Source organism: Phycodurus eques, chromosome 7 (assembly GCF_024500275.1).
Source record: "Phycodurus eques isolate BA_2022a chromosome 7, UOR_Pequ_1.1, whole genome shotgun sequence".
Taxonomy (NCBI): Eukaryota; Metazoa; Chordata; class Actinopteri; order Syngnathiformes; family Syngnathidae; genus Phycodurus; species Phycodurus eques.
In genome coordinates this window covers 15417271-15443875 of record NC_084531.1, presented here as the reverse complement: position 1 = coordinate 15443875, position 26605 = coordinate 15417271, and the positions used below count along the sequence as shown (strand labels likewise).

The following is a 26605-nucleotide window of genomic DNA, read 5'->3' as shown; positions in this document are numbered from 1 at the left end:
ATCTGCATGATGAAGGTTTGAGGGAAACACTTGTTGGCTAGAATAACCATGAAGTTTTCACAATAAAAGAGGTTATTGCTCAATCACCGCTCGTCATCGTTGTGTCGTCTATGGTGGCGACACATTATGTACTTGTGGTTTTGTTATATTTGAGGAAAGACATTCATATTTTACAAGTGACTGTGCTACCGGTCTAATTTTTAGTAAAAAAATAAAAATAAAATCACATACTTTAGGCACCAGTGCTAGTTTGCTATACCAACCGAAAATCTGTTGATTTGACTAGGCGTCTGTGTTGTTAATGTCAAAACAAGTAAGCACGAGATGCTGTACTTGTTTATAGTTGTGGTCAACCTATATTATAGAGCACAAAAGGTGGTGATCTGGGTCGCCATGGCAACAACAGATCCTTAATGAAGATCCATCCGTCAATCCATTTTCAACACCGCTTATCCTGGGCGCTGGAGCCTATCCCAGCTGACTTCGGGCAAAAGGCGGACTACACCCTGAACTGGTCGCCAGTCAGTCGCAGGGCACATATAGACACAGACAACCATTCGCACTCACATTCACATCGTCAATGAGTGGGAACTGAACCCACGCTGCCTGCACCAAAGGCAGGCCAGTGTACCACTAATCCATCAGTGACCTTTAATGAAGATTTCAAGGTCAAATCATTAAAATGTTCAAGTATCCAAATATAGGCTTGAGGTAAGAGGAAAACAAGCCTGTCTAACCTTCCTCCTCCTTTTGTCTTTTCCCTCCAGTTCACGTCGTCTTTCATGCTAAATTCCAATTTGGTTCATAACATTAAAAGTGAGTTTCAAAGAGCGATGTCTCTGAGGTGGCACATATCTCTCTCCATTCCAATTAGGTGCTCACGCGGTGTATAATTGTAATAGTAATGAAGGATCCTGTTTGCAAAGATGCTTTGATGAAGGAGCCGGCGCTATCTGGGCCGTAACCCCACCTGGAGGTCGGCGAGGCGGGATCTTTTATCCATAATTGACTTGAGATAGCCGATTAATCATCTAACTGGCTTCTAATCAAGAGGGCTCCTTACTGGCTGCTCTTGCAAATTTAGCATTAAGCTTTGTTCCAGTGCACCACTGAGATGGAGGCAGTAGATCTGCCGTGGCAGTGTGCTCAATGGAACAGAAGAGATGCATTAGTGGTGTCGAGAGGGTGACTAGGGAGTAAGAAAAAAAAAAAAAAAAAAAAAAAAAAGAGTAGAAATGGAGATGACGTGTCAGGGACTAAAAATATTTACCCCGCCGATGCACCGACGCGCCATCAATATTTCATCAGCGAGTTGAAGTCATCTGAAGATGTTCACCTGCTTGCACGCCGCCAAGGTCAACACTGCGGAGCATGATCTCATTAGGTCTCTGGATCTTTGCAGCAGTGCAGTGCAGTGCGGGGCGGGCGGGGCAGCACAAATCCTGACGTTAACTGCTGATGTTTTGCCCCATGACACATAAGGTTACTGAGGTTACATTACAAATATAACATTTTAAAAGGTCAGGGTGCGAGGATTTTATGGCGGTCAGTTCATAATCATATTTGCATCGTTAATGTTTTGTAATACATACGTGTAATTTCCAACAACTTGTCAACTATATTGTAAATTGGCTCAAAATTAGGTTTTATTGACCACGCCCGAATGTTACCGATTTTGAAACATCCTGGTTATAGTTGCTCTGTCCACCGCAATGACTACCGGTCGTGATGTAATGTTTGTCAGTCATTAGCGTGCTTGCACTTCCTCTGAATGGGTAGCTACATTTTGGAATATGAGCAGGATGAGGATTTATATCCACAGGAGCCATCTGAAAGTAGACTTGTGGTCAAACCCTACTGAGCCGATCAGGAGGTCGGACCATGCTTTTGACAGCTGGCCGCGGCTACTTTTAGCAGCTGCACAACAGACATTGAAAGGTGCTCACTTCTGTGGGTCAATGCGACGGAGGGCGCTGGAGAAGTGGACACAATATCGCGCATTCATTGTCGCCACCGATGATCTTCGTGGCAGGTTCAATTCAAATGAATGGGAGCAGATGATGAGCATAACCTCAAATTACCCCCCTCTCTTTTTATTTTCACCCACGTCCCCTTTCAGATTATGTTCCTTATTAATGGCCAACAATCCAACGCTTGAAGCGTTCTTCAGAATGATAGTAAGACATCGAAGGGCGCAGAGTCACTATGGATGCTTGGCCGCCCTGAGCTTCTAGATGCTAGCAGACACCGTGATGTGGACCAGTCAGAGCCAAGGTGTTTTTCATATAATTGGAGAAGATGAGTTAGCCAATCAGAGCAAAGCCTATATACATTGTGCATAATAATGTGAAAACCAACTGTTTTAAATGCCGCACCGAAAAGACCAACTAGAATAGTTTGAAAAATGACATTTTGTTCATATCCAACCCAAATTATCGTGCAAACCCGATAAAAAAAAAAGGACATCAACAATTATAAAAATTCAAATATTGATGGAAAGGGAGGTAAGAACAACTACTATTTTTTTTCTTTCTTCTTTTTAGGCTGCGCCACAATCCAGTCTTCAAACATTCTGGTATTATGGCCACTTGCAATTATCAAATTAGTTTTGGATTTTTTTTAAACTGTGACCACTGACCACAACTACTTTTACAAAAAATATTCATTTTTTAAATGTAGCACCTCACAAATTTTGCACCCATAGTGACAAACCCTGCACCATTCCCCAGTTCAAACATCAACTATTCAAAGATTTTAGGTCCAGTTTCCCTTGCAATCCTTCTAAATTTAGTTAAGTACTGTATATTATTGCTTGAGGCAGTTGGGATGAATAGTTTGTTTTGACTGCATCCATATTAAAATGGTGAAGGATCCCTAAGGCTACACTGTCAGTGGGGCACCCTTAGGAGAGTCCCAACCCGTAAAATTGTTATAATGAACTTGCCGCTGTCCAGTCGGCTGTTTTATATCTTCAGTATTTTTGTGGACCCCAGAGATTGATGTCCTTTTCCCAATTTGTGTCCTGTGTCGTCCTTGCATATTGACTTTGGCTTTGGCCCAACAGAAAGAAGACTCAGGCATGTACACGTGCGTGGCTTCCAGCCCCACAGGGGAGTCGAGCTGGAGCGGGATACTGACTGTCAGAGGTACTCTCACCGTTCTATTACACATCTTACTGCGTCGCTACGTGGAGGAACGCGTCATTTCCAAAACACCTCACTCTCCTCTTCTGAAACAGACGGCCCCGTCTCGTCACCGTCCCGAGTTTCCGAGTTCATCCAGCTGCCGGGACCCCCACAGAAGCCCGTGGTGACCGACGTGAACAGGAACAGCGTCACCCTCACCTGGCAGTCCAATCCGCACGAGGGCGGGGCCGCCGTCACTTCCTACATCATCGAGGCCTTTAGGTACGCTGGGCATCAGTCTGCACTCAATGGTCACTTCATTAGGTACACGTTCACCATCTCAACTGTTGTCACAATGGGTCCCACATTTTCGTCGTGTTGCAAAGTCATGACCCACTCTTATAGGAGTTAAGAACAATAAAAAAATAGTTTGAAAATATTGACAATAATAACAATAGCCTCTGAAAACACATACCGATCTGGCCCGCTACATCATTTTATGTGGCTCAAAAAGCAAATCATATGTTTACTTCATGTTTTCTGCTAAAATCTGTACCAATATTGTCAATTGTCTTCACTTTTAATAACGTTGATGATAATAGAAGCATTTTTTTACAAACCTTTTTTTAAAAAAATAATTGAACAGGAGTTGAACAAACTATTTTCTGTGACTTCTGTTTTTAAAACTAGTTATCTGATCTGTCAATGGGTTGTGTATGAGTATTGATATGATGAAGATTATGCATGTATATGTTTTCACAGTCATAATGGCCCTCCAAGGGAAACCAGATCTACAATGTCAGCTGTGACAAAAATGAGTTTGCAGCTGATCAAAAATTAGGCCTCACAAAGAGTTTTGGTTGACACTGTCAGCAGGATAATTAATGTACTTAATTTCTTTATCATCATATCATAATAATACTATTGAAGTAACAACTTGACTTTGTATAGCACCCTTCAAAGGACTCAAAGACGCATAACAGTAGGGGGTCTATCATTTCACATTCATATTTTATATTGTAATAAATATTAATATGTAGGAAATAGCATTATTTATGGTGGAAAATTAAAACTGTTTTGTGGTTTGTTTTTTTGGGTTGGTTTTTTTTTCAAATAAGCCTCACGTCTAAAATAAAACCCTGATTGATGGATAGACAGACAGTCAGTCAGTCAAATATTTAAAAAAAAAAAAAAAACAATTTTGTTATATTACTTCATCATCATTTGCTGGTGTACCTAATATTTTGACCAAGCGATAACGATGTCTTTTTAGTGGTGTTCCAGCCAAACAATGAAATTTTACAAACTTTTGGGGGGTTTCGCTGTTGAGGCTTATCAAGTTGAGTACAGACATTTGGCTTCAGCACTTTCAACACTATTTTCTATCTTAAAAGAAAAGGTCTTCCGTTATTATAATGCTCCTCGCACTGTGTCGATTTATGTTTTAATCCGTGGCATTATTCCCCCTACTGAATTGTGGCCTCTTCATCTCCAGTCATTTATATTTCACCAATGACTCACTGGCGCCCGAGAGCAAGATGGTTCTGTTAACTGACGTCGTGCGACACTTGCTGCGTCAGTGGCGACAGATCCAAAAGCGGGAGTGGAAGGTTCACTGTGGAAGAAAAGAAATGGGAGACAGTTATTGCAGTGGTCACATTGGCAGCTCGGTCCTGTCCGCGGGCCACGCCAGTGTGGGCAGCTTCACACTCAAAGTCCGCCAATCCACCAGGTTGTTGATTGGAGACTCACCTCACAACAAGCAGCAGTTTAGCAGAAAGTCAAAAATGGTTTAAAAAAGGCTTCATGCTGTTCAATGCCACTCCCACGGTCCTTTACGGTCAAAGTAAACATCGGACAAATTGCACGTGGTGTATTTAAAACAACCACACAACTTTGCCTTCCTTTAGCTTAATGCTAACACACAATCCAAAATGCTATAGACAGGCTAAACAAAACACCATTGATAGTTGCGGTGTTATAACGCTTTAAAAACAGCTATTTGAACACAAACATTAGCACGAACATGTAGACAGACAGTACAACAATGCTCACAGGCATACAGTATATTCTTTATGCAAAAAGTTTTATCTGTGTAAAACAGCTTACAATCGTTCTCAAAGTCTTCTTCGGGTTTGTCTTCATGACTGTATTATACTGCCCCCCCCCCCCCCCCCCACTTCAAATGTGGCCAAAGCACACAGATGGATTAACAATGAATCAGAATGCACAAGCGGCTTCATTTTTTTCATTCAATTTATTTTATATTATTACTGTATGTTTTATCAAGTGCAAAATTAGTGTGTGCCCTGCGATTGGCTGGTGACCAGTTCAGGGTGTACCCCGCCTCTCGCCCGAAGATAGCTAGGATAGGCTCCAGCACGCCCACGACCCTAGTGAGGAGAAGCGGTACAGAAAATGGAATGGAATATTAGTGTGCTATTTTGCTGATTGAAAAACATTTTTTTTTTTATTGGGTTCTTGACGCACTACTCGTCACTTTAAACCGCATACACTCCTTGAAGTCTCAGCGCCCTTTGCACAATGGTCATTGCACCGGACTATTGCAATATTAGTCGTTCGAACTGCTCTAAGTGCTAGAGGACTCTGCATCTTTTTGCACAATTGTTTTTTGTCAATGTCTTTATGTCCCCAAAGTGTTCTGTAAATTGACTGTTTGTTGTACTAGAGCGGCTCCAACTACCGGAGACAAATTCCTTGTGTGTTTTGGACATACTTGGCAAATAAAGATGATTCTGATTCTGATTCTGATTCTGATGGGGCGGCACGGTGACAGACTGGTTAGCACATCTGCCTCACAGTTCTGTGGACCGGGGTTCTGTGAGGCAGATGGGTTGATGGCATATGCTTTCAAATGTCATTGTCACTGTAACGTTCATCCCTTTTATCGTTTTATCAGGATTATATTGTTATCAGCAGATTGTGTGATAAGAACGAGTGAAACAATGTTAAAGCGAGCACACAAAGGGAAGTCTGTTTAAAATGTTGTGCATTTCATTATCAGCATCTGCAAGCATACGCTCGGGTTCACCTTTAGTTGTGACATTATGTCTCATTTTGCCCGACGTCAGCGCATTCGCTCATTTGTTTTGGTAAAGTCACCGTACCGTAAGGCCATTTTGTTTGACGGCTGGATTGATTGTTGTCGCAGCCAATCGGTGGGCAGCACGTGGCAGACGGTGGCAGACCGCGTCAGGCATGAACGGCACACCGTCGTGGGGCTCTTCCCCAACACCGTTTACCTGTTCATCGTCAGAGCGCTCAACTCTTACGGCCTGAGTGACCCCAGTCCCATCTCGGAGCCTGTCAGGACGCAAGGTGAGAACCAAGGCCAAAAGAACCCTTCGCCCATGTTTACACCAAAATCAGCGTTCCCCCACATATCCACCAAAATCACCAGCCACTCATGGTGTCACCCACGTTTACACCAATACCACCTGTCAACCCAAAAAATACCTGTCACCATCACCCGTGTTGACCAAAAAAATTCTCCCGTCCATCCACATTCCCCCCAAAACCACCTGTCACCCATGTTTCCACCCCAAAAAAAATCACCCGTAACCCATGTATCCACCAAAACCACTTTTCACCCACATGACCCCTAATACCACATTTCTCCCATGTATCCACCAAAACCACCTGCCAAAACCACCGTAACCCATGTATCCACCAAAACCACCTTTTTTCATTTTCACCAAAACCACCTTTCACTCATGTTTCCACCCAAACCACTTTTCATCCACATTTCCACTAAATCCTCCTTTAATTATTCCGGTACCCTTCTCAACTTGAAATGTAACTTTACTTGGTGGAAGCCTGACTTCTGATAATAAACAACTAATTGCTTGTTCAGTGTGTTGCTTTTCTCCCTGGAGTAGTGTTGGATGTCAACTAAAGTTCACTTTTCTTGTTAATTTGCTGCTGCTGAGAACTTGTGAAAATGTGTATTCCAGATGGGAGTCCTCCAGAAACAGGCAAGGACCAAAGACAGTTACAGAGAGAACTTGGCGACGTGTCAGTCTACCTGTCGAAGCCCGCTGTTCTGTCTCCCACCAGTGCCAAGATTTCTTGGACCGTGAGTTGTTCATGGAGCGTGTAAAATGGACACTAATCTTCCCAAAAGCTTCTCCATCATCCGATCCCTGAATTTCTACCTCCTCCGCGGCAACTTTCTGCAGGTGGCCCGTCATTCCCGCTACGTTCAGGGTTACCGCGTGTTTTACCGCACCGTCGGCAGCTCCTGGCTGGTCCAGTATGTGGAGGCGACGTCAGACCACAGTGCCATCTTGGCGGATTTGCTTAGCGACACGGAATACGAGGTGAAGATACGGCCTTACTTCAATGAGCTGCAGGGACACGACAGCCTCATGGTGTTGCTGCGCACCCCAGAGGAAGGTAAATGACACCACCGGCAAGAAATCAATTCAGTTCAATTGTATTTATATATCGCCATATCATAACAGAAGTTGTCTCAGTACACGTTACACATGGAGCACCTATAGAACCACTTTCCTCACATACTGAGACTAACCGAATCCCGCATGAGCAAGCACTAAGCAATGGAGGCAAGGAAAAACAGCCTCAAAGGGAGAAACCTCGAGCAGAACCGAGAATGAGTCGGCTTGATAATCCCAATGAATAATTATACCGATACCATTCTTTTCTTATCACTCTGCAGTGTTGAGCCCAGCACCGCAGGCTGTGTCGGTGGTGCAGCTCACCAACAGCTCGAGTATCAGCGTGTCCTGGGAGCCGCCGCCTCATAGTGCTGACAGTGGCATCATTCGAGAGTACAAGGTGAGGTTTTTTTTATTCTGTTTTCTGACTTTAAAGCAAAACTATGTGATCATATGGATCACATTGGATCACCTATTTGTGTGACTACAATCCAGGACCAGATGTGCTAACCCTAACCCTGGTTAGCACATCCGCCTCACACTTCTGAGGACCCGGGTTTAAATCCGGCCTCGCCTGTGTGGAGTTTGCATGTTCTCTCTGTGCCTGCGAGGTCTTTCTTCGGGTACTCCAGTTTCCTGCCACATCCCAAAAACATGCATAGTAGGTTATTTGAATAATATAAATTGCCCGTGGATGTGAATGTAAGTGCGAGTGTGGCCTGCGATTGGGTGGCGACCAGTTCGGGGTGTGCCCCGCCTTTTGCCCGGAGTCAGCTGGGATGGGCTCCAACACACCCGTGACCCTAGTGAGGATAAGCAAAACAGATTACGGATGGATGGCTAAATATACGTATACGTGTGTGTGTGTGCGTGTGTGTGTGTGTGTGTGTGTGCGCGCGTGCGTGTGTGCGTCCGTGTGTGTGTATATATATGCAGTCCCCTCCAAAAGTATTGGAAGGGCAAGGTCCGCTAGCTTAATGCTAATGCTAACACATAAGGGGAAACGTATAACCCTTTAAGCAACTGGAATTTGAACAGAAATGGTGCAGCAACACATTTACACATACAATACATCAGTACTTACAGTCATATAGTCTTTATCCTCTGCAAAGAGCTGAGAGGAGCTAAGAAGTCTGCAGAGTTTCATGTACAGTATATTTGACTGTCTGTCTTATACTGCCCCCAGCTGGCTAAGGTGGGCAGCAGTACAATGACCTTTCAATCGATGCAAACCTGTTTATTTATTTTTTATTCTATTCTATTATGTCATTACTGTATGTATTTTTGTTTTTTTCAAAAAAACAAAGGAATGCATTGCAAAATGCGTTTTTTGGGGAGGTTGTAATGGATTAATGGCATTTCCATTCAGTTCAATGGAGAAAGATGATTTGAGATATGAGTGATTTGAGTTATGAGTGTGGCCATGAGTGTGGAATAAATTAAACTCATATCTCACAGAAATTTCAAACTCCTCTAGCAAATTTACACCTTAAAATAAATGGCTTAGATTTTGAAAAAAAAAAAGTGTGCGGGTAAATATACATGTGGCGAAGACTCTCCATGACTTCCACTAACTACCAGGGCTAAACTTAGCTCCTCCCTGACATACAAAGATATTAGTCTCTTCGTCAAGCTGTATTGCTTAGACCTACTTCCTTGACACCAATTACTCCTTTCCTATTAGCCAGGGCTGCGGCTTTAGAAAGAGCACAAAAAAACGTGACAAACTGAAATGGGGAATAGTGAACCATGATTAGGCATGGGTTCAGTGTACATAATTGTATTGTTTGCATTTCATATAGCATCTGATCCAAGGGCTAGCTTTGATGCTCCTGACCTTGACGAGGACACATTTTCCTGGACTTCTTTAAATCCTCATTGGTCTATCATTCTGGACCGGCCAGAACACTTGTGATAAGTTGTATTAGTGCAAACGTCAGTGCTAACATTGCTGTTCACAGTAACAGTCTTTCAATGGTTAAATGACTTGTTCGCGTTTAGCGTGTGCGTTGACAGGATTGGCTTTGGAGCTTGTTATTGTCACAGTTTATTTTGCTGTCCAGTACATATTATATAACCAACTTCACCAACTTGGTCAGCTTGTTGACATTTGTACCCCTGTCTGGTTGCATTCATCACAGTGATGCTGTAAGGGGAAGTGCAGTAATTCTTTACTGCAGCATTAAAGTCATTGGCGGCAGCTGTGTGCAGCAAGACAAAAATTGATCAAACTGTTCTTTTTAATCCACCTTCGCTCTATATCTATACATTTGCATTATACAATTAGTGATTACTCACGGCCTCTTATCTGCTGCCAGTACGTGCTGTTGTCATCACGTTCTCAGTTCCACTGTGCCTGTCATCTCTCAGCGCACTGATAAAAAGGCAGCATCCTGATTATCTACTCTCTCCCAGTGTGAGCGCCATGCTGATGACTCAGACTTCAGGCCTCATTTCGGGGGTAAAAAAAGAAAGGGGAAAAAAACATTGAAACAGAGCAAAGACTTGTATTGTTTTGATTCAGTGTGCTGTGTGTGATATAAAAATGAGAAGAAGTGCGATTGTGATCACCCTCAGGCGAGGATCACTTTTAATCCCCTTAAACCACAGGCCATGCTTTCTCCAACACTTCCTCTGCCTTAAAAGTGGACTCTAAATATTGATTCGGGTGTAACTTTTCATGACATTTAACAACCCCCCAAACTACTGTATATTTTCTTTATTTTATGCATTCACGACAGTAACATCAAAACAAGCAGTGTGCTTATTAGTTGTGCTAGTGCTGTCCCAGGCACAATTCTCAAACCACTTTCCAAAAAGAAAAATTTTTGTTTTTTTTTTAAACTAATGAAATGGATAAATGAACATTATCTCTTATAGTTTTATTGAAGACTCTTGACGGCATATGAAAATGGTAAGGAGGGAAGAGGACAGGTTGTTGTTTTGAATAAAATTACAGTACATACTCTGTCATTATACTTTATACAACTAATGTATTTATTTTATTTCCCTTTTGTTATGTTTTATACAATACAGTGCTGTTTTTCTTCAATAAAAACAAAACACTTACGGTTGATACACAAGTAAATTGAGTTACAAACTTAGAACAAATTAAACTCATAAGTCAAAGTACCACTGTATACAGTCATGACTAAAAACATCTTTTGAGACATGACTGTATTGTCTATTATGTAAATATATTTGTCTAAAAAAAAAAAAAAAAAATCCTCTCATTATTCTGGCATTTAGCAAATATAAATAAGAATGTTAATGCTAACCTGCGTGGGTTTTTTCCGGGCACTCCGGTTTCCTCCCACATCCCAAAAACATGCATTAATTGGAGACTCTAAATTGCCCGTAGGTGTGACTGTGAGTGCAAAATGTTGTTTGTTTGTATGTGTCCTGCGATTGGCTGGCAACCAGTTCAGGGTGTACCCCGCCTCCTGCCCGATGATAGCTGGGATAGGTTCCAGCACACCCGCGACCCTAGTGAGGAGAAGCGGCTCAGAAAATGGATGGATGCATGCTAACTGTCCTGAAACAGGAAAAGTTTAGTTTGAGATCATGTCAGACATTCAGGAGAAAACAAGCCTGTCTTTTCATATAGTCATGGTTTAAAATATTGGCATTCCTCGGGTGCCAATATTTTTAGCCATAACTGAATACTTTTTATGACATTTATCTTTGGTGGTGCCTTGGCTCAATAAACGGTGGGAAACACAACAACAAAGCTCGTATGTTGTGTTCAGGTGTGGTGTGTGAGTAGCAGCTTGGACGAGGAGAAGCACATCAACCGAACAGTGGACGGAGCCGTTGTGTCAATCCTGCTCAACGGCCTGCTCCCCGATGTGCGCTACACCATCACCGTGGCCGCCGTCACCGGCCTGGGCATCGGTGCTCCCAGCTCGCCGGTCCACCTCGTCCTCAGTGAGTCCAGTGCATGGTGACGTGATCCGTAGCCTGAGGGCCTCAGCTATTAACCCTATCATACTGTCATTTTATGATCCATTCTTTGTACTCATAGATTCACATTTATTTATTTATTTATTTATTTATGTGTTTCCATTTTTTCTAGCTATTTATTTAATTTCTAGATAGTTATAACTTATTTATTGACATTTTGTTATCATGATTTCTACCTGTTTAATGAATTTTACTGTACCCTTATTCTTTATTTTTAATATTTCCATTTATTGATCTACTTCATTTTATAAATATAATATAATTTATGAATTATTAATTTAATGTACCATTATTATTTATTTTATTTTCACCATGTGTGGCACGGTGGCCGACTGGTAAGAGCGTCAGCCTCACAGTTCTGAGGACCCGGGTTCAATCCCCGGCCCCGCCTGTGTGGAGTTTGCATGTTTTCCCCGTGCCTGCGTGGGTTTTCTCCGGGCACTCCGGTTTCCTCCCACATCCCAAAAACATGCATAAATTGGAGACTCTAAATTGCCCGTAGGTGTGCATGTGAGTGCGAATGGTTGTCTGTTTGTATGTGCCCTGCGATTGGCTGGCAACCAGTTCAGGGTGTACCCCGCCTCCTGCCCGATGACAGGCTGGGATAGGCTCCAGCACGCCCGCGACCCTAGTGAGGAGAAGCGGCTCAGAAAATGGATGGATGGATTTTCACCATGTATTTATCATTACTTTTGCTCTATTTATCTTTTTTTTTTTTTTTGTCCTGTTCGGCTGTTAGGTCAAGCAGAATGAAGGATATGTATCCGTTTTATGCCGGAACAGTTTTACTGTGTCACAGTGGAGTTTTTAAGCTTCCGCTGTGGTTTCTTAGTATTATAATTGAAGTTTATTGAGAATCAGAGTCGAACAGAGCAAAGTTTCTTTAGGGGAGTGAGAAACGAAGACAAAAGACAAAGCACTAATTGTAAACAGGATGAGAAAAGTAAGTCATTACATTATCTACACCAATGAAAGATTAAATATGAGTGTTGCGAGGGAAGCACAGGACAAGCTAGAACAGGACAAGGACAGGAGAAGAAGCATGCAGGACAAGGGTCCCAATCAATCGAGGGGCGGGATCGGACCCAGGGGTCCACCCGAGAGCAGCCCGGTGGACAGGACACGTCCCACACCGAGGGACCCAGGGTGGTCCGCCGGCCCCACCGAGGTGCCCCGACAACTGCCCACCCGGTCGGGGCCGCAGGGACCCAATTTCCCCATTTATTTGATTATTAGTCTAGATATTGATTACACTTTTTTAAACGTTTTTCTTACTTCCATGTATTTATCTTTTTATTTTTATCATGTTTACTTTTTTATTATTTATGTATGTTTATTATCAATATTTATTTATTTTATAATTTTTAAAATAATTTTTTATTATTCTTAGTAGGCGGCACGGTGATCGACTGGTTAGAGCGTCTGCCTCACAGTTCTGAGGACCCGGGTTCAATCCCCGGCCCTGCCTGTGTGGAGTTTGCATGCCTGCGTGGGTTTTCTCCGGGCACTCCGGTTTCCTTCCACATCCCAAAAACATGCACGTTAATTGAAAACTCTAAATTGCCCATAGGTGTGAATGTGAGTGCGAATGGTTGTTTGTTTATATGTGCCCTGCGATTGGCTGGCAACCAGTTCAGGGTGTACCCCGCCTCCTGCCCGATGACAGCTGGGATAGGCTCCAGCACGCCCGCGACCCTAGTGAGGATAAGCGGCTCAGAAAATGGATGGATGGATATTCTTAGTATTTTTGTTGGTCCACACAGGTAATTTATTTAATCATTACTTAACTATTTATTTTAATTAGCACTCTTCAAAATACATTTATATGTATTATCATGAGTTTTTTTCTCCAGGGCCTCAACTTTAACTCTCTGCTCATCCCTCAGCTCCGCTAGGGAGCTACACCTCCACACCCGTGAGGACAGGTGGGAGAGGCGACGTGAGCATCTCGGAGCAGATCACCGTGGTTGTGCGGCAGCCTGCCTTCATCGCCGGGCTGGGCATGGCAGCCTGGCTGGCTCTGATGGGCCTCAGCGGTTGGTTCTACTGGCGCCACCGCCGCAGGAAGCAGTTGGGCCACTACACCACGTCCTTCGCGTACACGCCGGCAGGTGAGCGATGAAAAAGCGGACGCCAAAGGCTGCATTTACAAGGCACGTCCAAGGGCCCCATTCCGATTTAATGCCTACACAGTGGGCCCGTGCTATTCACAGGGGTGAACTAAGCTCTTATGTGAATAGCAAAAATGTGCAGGTATTGGGTGCCCCCCCTCTAAAAATCTCATATTTCATGCACTGCAACAAACCTACACAGTAAGCAAATAGACTTTGCTAATGTTGTTGTTATTTGGTAGCTAACTTGAGCAAAAGAATAGACATCAGATTCCAGCTGCTCTATTGCTAAAAGCTAGATACTTGGGCTAAAAACATCGAAAACAATTTCTCCTACCTGTGAAAGGGAATTCCACGCAATCTGTCATCAATTGTTTGACGATATGTGCAACCCCAAGCAGTACAGTGATTCGGCATCATTGCTGAAAGTCTTGACAAATGACTGTTTCAAGGTGGCTGGCACCTTGACGTACAGTATGATCCAGTGTCTAGGAAATGTGGCTATGATCCAGCTCTGGGTGCAGGGTAATGGTCCTATGTCTTGTATTAAAGAGGCGCTACTCCACATGTACACAATTTGTACAACTTTTAACAGGAGTCTATGGCTAACGGTTTGTGCGTGCTAGACCAAAAATACATCACAAAATTAGACAACAGATGAAATAGCTTTTCTCATCATTAACTACTGTATATATTTATTCTGCTCATTGTTAAATACAGTAGATATACATATATGTTTTTTTTTAAATAAAAAATCATGTTTTCTTACACATGTGGGAATTATCAGAAGATTTTGTCGAGTAGTGGGCGTATGAGTGAAAAGATGCATGCGTGGGTTTTGAAAGGTACAAACATATCCTAAAGATAAGACACAATCAAACCAAGGACGAAGCATGTGAAGTGCAGGCCGGATGTGCTCTGTCTCAAAGCCGGGGGAAGAAGAGAAGACAAAAGAGAATAAATGCATTTTAGCCATCACTTAAAAGACCCAGCGACTCCTGGAGACCGCAGGTGTGCCGAATACTCAACAGTAGAAACACGTAGGCCCAGACATGTCACCCTATGTGAATCTCAGGGGTTATGACGCCATAAATACCAAATACAACTTTCCTATTAGCCATTTTACAAACCGCAATGCCAGTGAAGTGGGGATTTTGTGTTAAACGTAAATAAAAACAGAATACAATGATTTGCAAGTGCTTTTCAACATTTATTCAATTCAATACACTACAAAGACAAGATATTTAATATTCAAACTGATACATTTCGTTGTTTTATTGTAGATGGTTAAAGTTTCCACTGGTGCTATGTCATGGTCCCCTTCGAGTTAGAAGGAAGTGCTTTTACCTGCTTTGCCGAATGCGGATATAGGTTGTGCATATACTGGATTGGGCCATTTGTGAACAAAAAAAGTCAGAATTGTGTCACTTGTACCATGCAGTGAACTCTGATTAAACCTGTAAAATGTGACACTTTTCATCTCGGGGTGCAGGGGTGTTGTTCAAAGTAAAAAGGATTACCGTGACTTCAAGTGTCACTTCTGATAGATGAAAAAAGCTAGCTTGACACATTTTCTTCAAAACAACTTGTGGAAAGGTTATTAGACCTTGTGGGATGTGCTCAAAGTTCAATGTTATTGTCAGCTGATTCAAGTGTATTTATACCTATGAGGTAGCAAGAACCAATACTGAAGTGAAAACCTGTGAAAACTTTCATTTAGAAGATGCCTTCTGGTACATGAACTCATCTGTTTGATGTTCAGAAAGAGACTGACTTTTGAACCTACCTGTATGCTTCTTTTGTGAATCTGACAACCAAAACCAAGAAAACCAATTGTTTTCATCATCATTGTTTTCTTGCCTCACCACTGTTTTATAAACTTTCATCCTAGCAGAGCCTCTTCTGTCACATAACACACCTGACACCTTCCAACCGGCTTGGACTCGTTTCTTCACTTATTTACCACACTTATCATTGCTCTGGACTGTTGACCCCAAGTATTTAAAGTCCTCCATCCTTGCTATCTCTTCTCCCTCTACCTCTTTCATTCATGAACATATATTCTGTCTTTTACTTCGGCTAATCTTCATTCCTCGTCTTTCCAGTGAATGCCTCAACCTTTATAATTGTTCCTCCACCTGCTCCCTGCTTTCTCTGCAGATCACAATGTCATCTGCGAACATCCTGGTCCATGGGGATTCCAGTCTAACCACATCTGTCAGCCTATCCATCACCACTGCAAACAGGAAGGGGCTCGGGTCTGAGCTCTGATGCACTCCCTCCTCCACCTCCTCTGTCACACCAACAGCACACCCCACTGCTGTTCTGCTGCCATCATATAAGTCCTGTACTATCCTAACATACTTCTCTGCCACTCCAGACTTCCGCATGCAGTACCACAGTTCCTCTCTGGGTACTCTGTCATAGGCTTTCTCTAGATCTACAAAGACACAATGTAGCTCCTTCTGACCTTCTCTGTACTTTTCCATCAACACCCTCAAGGCAGATAATGCATCTGTGGCACTCTTTCTAGGCAAGAAACCATACTGTTGCTCACAAATACTCACTTCTGTCCTGAATCTAGCCTCCATTACTCTTTCCCATAACTTCCTTGTATGGCTTATCAACTTTATTGGCCTATAGTTCCCACAGCTCTGCACATCACTCTTGTTCTTAAAAATGAGCACCAGCACACTTTGCCTCCATTCGTGAGGCATCTTCTCACCCACTAGAATTCTGTTGAACAACCTGGTCAAAAACTCCACAACCCACCTTTCCTAGATGCTTCCATACCTCCATAAGTATGTCATCAGGAGCAACATATTTCATCCTCTTTAGTGCCTTTCTAACTTCCCCCTTATTAATCTTTCCTACTTCCTGGTCCACCATACTTGCCTCTTCTACTCTTCCTTCTCTCTCATTTTCCTCATTCATCAACTACTCAAAGTATTGTTTCCAGCTATCCAGCACACTACTGGCACCAGTCAACACATTACCATCTCAATCCTTAACCAACCTAACCAGCTGCACATCCTTCTCATCTCTGTCTGACCTATCTGTATAGATCTTTTTCTCCTTCTTAGTGTCCAACGTGGCATACTTATCATCATATGCCTCTTGTTTGGCCTTTGCCACTTCAACCTTCACCCTACGTTGCATTTCCATGTATTGCTTTCTCCTCTCCTCAGTCCTCTCAATGTCCCACTTCTTCTTCACTAACATCTTTCCTTCTATGATTTCCTGAACTTTGACGTTCCACCACCAAGTCTTTTTCTCCCCTTACCTACCAGAAGATACACCAAGTACTCTCATGCCTGTCTCTCTGATCACCTTGGCTGTAGTGGTCCAGTCTTCTGGAACCTCCTAATGTCCACCAAGAGCCTGTCTCACCTCGTCCTGAAAAGAGGGACAACACTCTTCCTTTCTCAACTTTCACCACATGGTTCTCTGCTCTGCCTTTGTCTTCTTAATCTTCCTCCCCACTACCAGAGTCATTTTACACACCACCATCCTATGCTGTCTAGCCAAACTCTCCCCTACCACTACCTTACAGTCAGTAACCTCCTTCAGATTACATCGTCTGCACAAGATGTAATCCACCTGCATGCTTCTACCTTCACTCTTGTAGGTCACCCTATGTCCCTGCCTCTTCTGGAAGAAAGTGTTCATTACAGCCATTTCCATCGTTTTTGCAAAGTCTACCACCTTCTGTCCCTCCAAGTTCTTTTCCTGGATGCCGAATTTACCCATCACTACTTCTTCACCCCTGTTTGCTTGACCAACATGTTAATTACAATCTGCACCAATCACGACTCTCTCTCTGTCTTGGATGCCCAGAACTACTTCGTCTAGCTCCTTCCAGAATTTCTCTTTCACCTGTAGGTCACATTCTACCTGTGGGGCATACCCACTGATCACATTATACATAACACACTCAACTTCAAGTTTCAGCCTCATCACTCGGTCTGATACTCTTTTCCCCTCCAAGACATTCTTAGCCAACTCTTCTTTTAAAATAACCCCTACTCCATTTCTCTTCCCATCTACACCATGGTAAAATAATTTAAACCCTGCCCCTAAACTTGTAGCCTTACTGCCTTCCCACCTGCTCTCCTGGACACACAATATATCAACCTTTCTCCTAATCATCATGTCAACCAACTCCCGAGCTTTTCCTGTCATAGTCCCAACATTCAACGTTGTTTCAACCAGCGCCCTGTAGATTAACGGCGCCGGTAGCGGAAGTTGTTAACCTGGGCCACGTCCGTTCTGGTATGGAATTCTTGGGATGAACGCTCATATTTGTTTGACAAAGTTTTAAGCCGGATACACTTCCTTATGCAACCCTCCGTCTGGATTTCATTCTGTTGAAAAATTATTTTTTTATAATTGTTTCAAACTTCATGTTCTCTAAACAATATTGATGCATCACACTTTGTTTTATTCCTTTAGTTGGCTTCGCTCATGGTGAAGGATCAGGAATCATCAATGGAGGGTAAAGTGACAAATATACTTTAATTCTGAGGATTTTTGTCATGGTCTTCCTGTCACATACAGTTGCATCTCAATAAATGACACACAACACAGAGTGAAATATTTCATGATTTTAGTTTGTATCATTTTAGTGATTACAGTTTACACCTAACGATAATCCAAAATACACCATTTCAATAAATTGGAATATCTCATACGAAATAATCAAAATGATTTTATTTTATTTTGTTTTAGAAATTCGGTAGGAACTTGCTTTTCTGAAAATATTTTTATTTGTGTTTAATTAATCTGTATAATATGAGTTTCACTTTTTGATTGAACTACTGTACGACAATAAAATAACTTTTCCACCCTATTCAAATTCGTTTAGATGCACCTGTACTCTTTAGTTTAAACCCATCCAACCATCCATCCATCCATTTTCTGAGCCGCTTCTCCTCACTAGGGTCGTGGGCGTGCTGGAGCCTATCCCAGCTGTCATCGGGCAGGAGGCGGGGTACACCCTGAACTGGTTGCCAGCCAATCGCAGGGCACATACAAACAAACAACCATTCGCACTCACATTCACACCTTCAGGCAATTTAGAGTTGTCAATTAACCTAGCATGCATGTTTTTGGGATGTGGGAGGAAACCGGAGTGCCCGGAGAAAACCCACGCAGGCACGGGGAGAACCTGCAAACTCCACACAGGCGGGGCCGGGGATTGAACCCCGGTCCTCAGAACTGTGAGGCAGACGCTCTAACCAGTAGGCTACCGTGCCGCCTAGTTTAACCCCATCACATCTAATTTTGCCTTTGTAATGATCCTAATTTGCACCCAGTGCAAATTACAACCGCATTAATAAACACTGCATTATCTTGATGAGGTTGCATTTATTGATTTTGCATTTTCTTTGTCCAGGCCAGGCATATTGGGATCAAACATTGGCAACTTCCCCTGGTTGGCTGACTCGTGGCCCACTCCCAACTTAATCCACAACAGCAATGATTCCATCAACTGCTGCTCCGGCAAACTAGACTCTGAGAAATATTACAACGGTAAGAAAACGTGGGAGTAAACTCTTCCATGTGTGATGTTTTTGATGTAACGTTCCACTTTTTCACGCAGCTGTCGGTATGGTCAGCTACCACTCGGAGAAGCACAACATGGCGTCCAGCGACAGTCCCATCTACAGCACTATCAATGCGGCGGCCCAGGAGGACCTGCTGAGCTACTACGACACCTACTCCTGCGCCTCCTACAAGCAGGGCCCTGACCCGTACAGCAGCAGCCCGGCACTGTCCAACAGTGGCCTGGTGGCTCTGGAGCAGGACCTGGACCAGTGGACCATTCAGTCTGGACACTCAAGCTCCGAATACGCCAAGCTGCAATACTCCAAGAAGAGCAACGGTGAGTTGAACACTGGTTTGTCATCTTTTGCTAGTGGAGTATCATGATTACTTGACAAGGTTGCAGAATGTGTTGGTGAGAAATCTGCTGCCGTAGCAACCAACAAGACAGTCTGCCAAGGGACAGCTTAGAGGCATAACAATAATACATCCTTGCATCAGTCAATTCCTCTTCACCAATATTAGCTCCGTTCTTACAAACCTTTACAATTAGTTTGTCTAAACACCTCTTTTGTTTGTTTGTTTGTTTGTTTTTAATTTAAGCATACCAAAATAGGTGCAAAAATTCTTTAAAGTGCAAAAGAGTGGTCATAAACTAGAAGGAGACTCTATTTTGTATTTCCAAACAAATTTACTGTAGAAATAATGGAAAGAGAATGAATCTATTCCAAAACCATATTAACTGTACAGATGACGTTTTAGAATAAAATAACATTGTTAACTGGCATACAAGTGCAAAAATAAGTTAATATTAAGATAATATAAAAGGAATAAAATGCTCAGTCTTAACGTTAGTCATGTAGGTGTAATGTGAAGCGAATTAAAAGAGGGGGGGGAAATGACATAACGGTCCACCTTAATGTTTATAAGAATTGACGATATAAGTGTTGCAAAAAAACGCTAATAAAAAGCAATACACATACAGAAAGACATTGAATTGAGGTATCGGGTGACATCATCCGTGATGGTAATCATTGTTTTTGGTGGACAAAAGAGCAAAACAAAACAAAAAAAGCCAAATTAAAAGCTAAATGAGCACAATGCGTGACGCAGTTAATCTTTTGATGCTCTGAACTTGGGATTTGCCGACGTCTTGCGTAAATTCATGCAGCTGGATGAATGTGTGTAAAGTGATGTACTGAGATACGAGTTCAATTTGTTACCTAATCACGCTCGTAATTCAAAGCACTCTCATGTAATGCCATCAATCCATTCAGCTTCCCCAAAACCAAAGTTTTTGTAATGTGTTTTTCGATAAGAACAATAACACTCTATAATATTCTACTTTATAAAAACATGTAGTAGTAACATCATGAAATAGAATGTAGACAATTAAACAGATTGTGCATAATGGTTAATGAATTGTGATAGTGCAGCTCCTGTTTTGTGTGCTGTGGTCACTTGGGGGCAATTTAATGCAGATATATGGCTATCCATGGAAACAGTCACAACTCCTCAGTAAGCTGTAGCAATATTAATCATTTATCGCAGAGAATAAAGAATATATACCTGTGAATATTGTAATATCTGTCTACATGTGTTGTCGCACTGTTTGTGTTCAAAGATCAGTTTCTTAAAGGGTTATAACACTGTGACACAGATGCAATTTGTTAGCCTGTCTATGGCATTTTGCTTTGCTTGTCAGCATTAAGGTAAGCGGACTTTCTTAAGGCAAAACTATGTGGTTGTTTTAACAACACATTGTGTAGTTGTCGAGTTTGACAGCAGACTGCTTGAAGCCTCTTTTTTTGAAGAATTGCTCACTTTCAAACTGCTGCTTGTTGTGAAGTGAGTTGTGTTCACTGCCACTTTCCACCGCTCGTATCTCTTTTTTTTCTTCCGGCCAGATGACAGCGCTTGCCTCCAAAGATGCATTGTATAAGTCAGGCCACTTGTATCTCAAGGCAGCAATGTACGTTCAATTGTTGAATAAACACATCTCCATCTTTATAGGACTCTTTAAAGGTCCTTGAAGACAAAAAAAAAGTCATAATGAGAAGAATGTCCTTCATGTCCTGACAGGCTGAGCAAGTAGACTGTTCACTGAAGCAATGTTGTCATGATTTCCCATGTACTCTTGATAGATAAACTGATCAAGCAGAGATCCACCGGGTCGGTGTGCACGCCGACTACCCTCAAATGGGTGGACGTGTTGTCTCGTCCTCTTCCGGCCAATAAGGATGGATGTCGCTCAGAGGTGGACGGCGCGGAGGAGCGCAGGTAAGACGGCTGTCAACCTTCTCCTTCCTACTTGAAAGGAAGAGGACATACAGCACAGTATTTTGGAAAATGTACTTTTTAATTGCTTGTGTACAAATAGATGAGTCTCTAGAGGGTTTTCCCACTCATCAAGTGTGAAATTAAAGAAAGGAAATCTTTAGTTATCTGAAACGTTTCTGAAAATGTGTCTGTGAGCTAGCTGTTCTGCACTTCAGCCCTACTGTTGTGTAACAATGAGGCTAATTAACAAAATAACCACCCTCACAACGGGTTTTTCCACCCATGACATGAAGGCACAATTGGTAAATATGCAGAGGAACACTGTACCACAAATAATATATTTTTGTTCATCTATATGTGCCAACAACATATACAGGCATGACGAGGAGCTGACAAGAGCAAAGCTCAGGCTCTGCCCACCGATCATCATTGTAGTAGGAAAAGCCAGTCTCACCATTGGCCCAACACTATAAAGGGCAAAATGAGGTATGGTCTTGCATTAGATGGGGCCGGCCCCTTAAAAGAGGCTGATTTCAAGCGTGTCACAGATATGTGATTCATAAACCTGAGAACTGTTTTACTGTAAATTGTGGGTAAAAATGCTTAAATTTTGGAGTGAGTGTGGCTTTAGCAAATGAACATGCAGTGGTGTCTGCAGGCGGCGCTCTGTGGTTCCGGAGTGTTGTGCGTCTCCTCTAACTGCTTGTGACAGGTTGGATTGCAGACATAACGGCATGGGCTGCTCTGACCGTGCCGTGTCTTTTCTGATGGCATTAGCCGCAATCTGACATCATGAATTAGCTCCTTGCGTTTTGCACTGACATGTCCGTCATTTAATTGAGCCTCTTGGCACTGGCAATGTTAGTCACAAAAGTCCTCCTGGTACATTGCCATTGTACGGGGGCCGCTGTAGGTGAATCAGGATATAGCTGGGGAACCAGTAAAGTAGGTCATAACATGTCACCGTGACAAAAACGTTATACCACCGACTGTATGCTCAGGCCAAGAAAACACAATAGGTGCCCAGGCTTGTCCACCAACTGTCCGTACCAGTACAGTAAGTAGAAGGTGAAAACGCGTGCAATCCAGTTTATTGCCAAAATTCAGTTGTAATATATTATAATCTGTTTGCATTGCTGCTTGAATTAATGATCGAACCCAGATAAACAAGCAAAAAAGGCACTTGTTAGATATTTTGAATATTCAGCCCTTGCCTTTAAGACGCCCGCTCATGCTGCTGTGTCTCATCCTTGTGGTCTTATAGCTCCGGGGATGAAGATGACAGCTGGTGTCCCCCGCTGCCCGCCAGAACCTATCTGATGGACGAGCCTTCCGCCGCCCTCCAGCCGTCCCACTCGGCCGCGTCCTCCCCTCAGCTGGACACACTGAAGCCTGGCGACAGTCCTCGGCCGCAGCACGTGGACCTGCTGGTCCGTCAGCACTCCCAACTCTCCCAGTCCAACCCGGATCTGTTCACCAAGACCGCCGAGGTGCCCCACGGCCGCAGCCGCTGGACGGAAACCTTGAGGGGCGACAGACTCGACAAAGGTCAGTTGGAATCGGGCCTCATGTGAGCCAAAAATCATGTCTTATTTATTTTTCATGCTCTTCCGATCCTCGAGGGTGGTAAACAAGCTTTCTTGTCAGGACAATCTCCCGCCGCAGTCTGCGATTTGAGCCCCGCGGCTCTGGCGTACAGATGCAGGAACAAGAAAAAAGCCCCGAAGGATGGAGCACTCAGACGGGAGCCACACAGCCAAGCAGGTATAACGCACACTGTAGTATTGTCTTCATTCTGGCTTAGTTAGTGTCTACTTAAGCATTTCTTTTTGGCTCTCCATGAAACTAATGAACTGATGATGAACCGTCTGCCAGCTCTTCCTTAAGCGTCACTACGACACTAAAATGTAGGCCAATGTATCTAATTGAGGCTAATGTAGCGAACTAGCCACTTTAAAAAATACATGTGCAAAACTAGTACTGTAAGGCAGTCAAAGAGCATGACAGTGTGGAACAAGGCAGCCTTATATGAAAATCCACCTACTAATCCTTTAAAAAGAAGAGATCAGTGCTGACATATATAAGTGACACTTTATGGATGTGTTTTGTGCAGTTGTTTTGATTTTACTATATTAATGTTTGAACATGCAGTTGTCATGCTCATCCTCAGTTTTTTAATGTGTTCTGTAATTAGCTTTCAAAATCAAAAGCCCTGCAATATAATGAAAGGGAAGCCTTATCAAATAAACCAGATGAGAACAAAACATCTCTGTAGAATTCATTTAAAACAGCAACAAAGATATTTAGTGGCCATCTGTCTTGAGTGCTCAGACCCTCGCCTGTTTTCTAAGCCCAATGTTTATTTCCCACATGGCCCAGAGCTGCCCCCTCCTCCGGCCCCTCCGTCGGCCGAGAACTCCCTGCAGCCTCCAGTCGACGTTGTGACTCTCACAAGCGACGATGATGTCTCCCCCGACCGAAGAGCAGCCACAAAATGGTCGTCCCAGGGTGGGTGGCTGTAAACATAGCAAGACAACAGCTGGGTGACTCTTAATGTAAATCCCTGTATCAGGACAGGGGTGACCATTACATAGGTTTAGGGTTTAACCTATAGACTGTATATGTGTAGAAATACAAGCCAGTGATCCATTTATCATCTGCAGATGAGAATGTAATCCAGTACGGGTCGTCCAAGCAGATGCCAGTCTACGGGTCGCTCGGTGGCGTCTTTACCAGATCTCCAGCTTCTTCTGGACACATGAGGGTCCAGGTAATGAGCTAACCACCTCGCCGCTAGCCGTACACACCGCTGACTCAATTGGGGAATTCATGTACACATAGTTCTGTCATTTCCTTATTATGTTATGCTTACCTGACAACAACAACAACAAACAGCATAATAGCGAAAATTGTAACTCACATTTAAGGTTTCTGCCAACAACATGGATAAGGAAAAATAATCTGTTCCATTATTATCTGACAATCTCAATTAAATCTTGAGGTTTCCAACAAACAAGGACCAGTAAAAGGAATGATCACATTTCTTTTTATCCACATTGTTGCGCCTCTGAGCTAACCTAAACTTTCCGCATCGTAACAAGATTCTGTTTGATTAGCTTCTCTACGTTGTTGCGCCTGCGAGTTAGCTCACATTGTCATCCAATTCTGATGAGTGTCTACCAATGAGGGCCAGGAAAATAAAAAGAATATATACAGTATATGTTGTTGTGCCTGCTAGATAACTTGCTACCATTTTATTTGAATCTTGAGTTGTGTCCCAGACCTGGAAAAACAATGATTCGCTTCTGTTTAGCTACATTTTTACACCTGTTAGCTAACTTCAATTTAGTTCAATCTTGATGTTTCTGCCCAGTAACAATGCTGCACCTGATGACAAACTAAAATGTTCAAATATGTTTAGTTGTAGCCAGCAGAAATTTGAAATCAATGTTGACGTTTCTGCCTCACATGGATCAGGAAAAAACATCTGAGCAATTCTGCCAAACGGAATTGTTGTGTCTACTAGCTAGCTAGCTAGCTGAGACTTTAATTAAGTGTTATTATTTCTACATAGCAACACGGACCAGGAAGCAGATTTGTTGAATTCTATGATACTAGGTTGCTGTGTCTACTGGCTAAAAATGTCTTCAAACTTCTTCTAAAGTTTCTGACTAGTTACAAGGACCAGGGGGGGAAACGGGATCAATTCTGTTGAGGTACAATTTAGCACTTGCTAGCTAATTAACATTTTAATTCAGTCTTGATATTTCTGCTTATAACAAGAACATGGAAAAAAGAATGCGTTCAATTTGGTTGATCTATGTTGTTGCATCTCCTAGCGAGCTACCTAAAATTGCAATTAACTTTTCAGGTTTCTGCAACAAGGACCAATAAACAGAATCTGTTGAATTCTTATTCATTACATTTGTTGCAGTGCCCGCTAGCTAGCTAGCTAAAATATTCCCAAATTCTGTTGGGTTTCTGCCTAGCAACAAGGACCAAGAAAAAAATATTGTTGACCCCCATTGCCAGCTCTACTGTATAACACATGCTTCCAGCATTGCATATCAGTTTTACTTTGTTACTTTTGTTTCCTTCCAGAACCTCATGTGAGCCCACACATTCTCCAGTTCCGTCTTTGTGAGCCATCCATTGATTCTTACACAGAAGTGTAAAAAAAAAAAAAAAAGACTTCACATCCAAACTGTCCAGACTCAATCCATGGGATCCTTTCACAATTCCTACACAGTTTTGTCAGCCTGGATTATTAAAAAACACAAAAAATAAAAAATAAATAAATAAAGTGTACATATTAGCTTGTGCTAATCATTAGCCATAATTAAACTGTGCACGTCTCCAATACAATGACAAGTGTGTGCACGTGTGTGTGCGCTTGTGTATTTTGTGTTTCCACTGACTGTGTGCCAAAATCAAGAGGCCACAATTTCCATTTGTAATCCTCTGCTGCTATTTCACCGCACGCACACACACAAACACGCGCACACAAGCTTGACCTATGCGTTCTGTCCCACTAAAGCAACACTATCAAACTATTGGGATGCAACAGCATCCATTAATGTCCTAAATGGGAATTACACAACAGGCTGATGTGAGCACAAGCTATTTTCTTCACAACTGACTAAAACCACAAATAAAAGAATAAATATTAAATTTGGTTGTGAAATAATACTATAATAATAGTATTATTTCATAACACTTTATAACACTTTTTTGTGTGGCTTTTATTGGAAATTTATTTTTTTTTATTTTGGATTGCCATTTTAAATAAATATATATTACATATGTTTGCAAAATAAATACATGAATTATTTTGGAAATATCTAATAACATTTTTATTTTATTATTCATTTGGTAATTTGAAAACAATTTAATATATTAATTTTAAAATATAAACTATATAAATAAATCTTACTGTTTGTGAAATAAACGAACAAAAATGTATTTGTTAATTAATTGACAATTGTGTACACTGGATTCACATTTGAAATTTAAATAGCAATAAATATTAAACATTTTTTAAATAAAAAAAGAAATTTCTATGAAATATTGTATTATTATTTGTTCAGGGAAGATTTCATACATGGATTCCTGTTTTAATATTTAATGTGAAAAAATCCATCCATCCATTTTCTGAGCCGCTTCT

The 26605-nt window shown here is 42.2% G+C and overlaps 1 protein-coding gene across 1 annotated transcript in view; it reads left to right on the top strand.

The window, feature by feature from the left end:
* The window catches only part of zgc:77784 (uncharacterized protein LOC402947 homolog), a 71552-nt gene extending 45892 nt beyond the window's left edge, over window positions 1-25660 (top strand). The window contains exons 9-25 of the mRNA XM_061681336.1: window positions 3065-3146; window positions 3239-3407; window positions 6298-6464; window positions 7100-7221; window positions 7325-7541; window positions 7825-7943; window positions 11293-11470; window positions 13393-13617; window positions 18070-18112; window positions 19013-19149; window positions 19220-19501; window positions 21306-21441; window positions 22706-22989; window positions 23089-23205; window positions 23821-23949; window positions 24105-24211; window positions 25543-25660. Coding sequence (XP_061537320.1) covers window positions 3065-3146; window positions 3239-3407; window positions 6298-6464; window positions 7100-7221; window positions 7325-7541; window positions 7825-7943; window positions 11293-11470; window positions 13393-13617; window positions 18070-18112; window positions 19013-19149; window positions 19220-19501; window positions 21306-21441; window positions 22706-22989; window positions 23089-23205; window positions 23821-23949; window positions 24105-24211; window positions 25543-25554 — 2526 coding nt within the window. The 3' untranslated portion in view covers window positions 25555-25660. The remainder of the gene's footprint in view (window positions 1-3064; window positions 3147-3238; window positions 3408-6297; window positions 6465-7099; window positions 7222-7324; window positions 7542-7824; window positions 7944-11292; window positions 11471-13392; window positions 13618-18069; window positions 18113-19012; window positions 19150-19219; window positions 19502-21305; window positions 21442-22705; window positions 22990-23088; window positions 23206-23820; window positions 23950-24104; window positions 24212-25542) is intronic.
* Window positions 25661-26605: the final 945 nt, after the last annotated feature.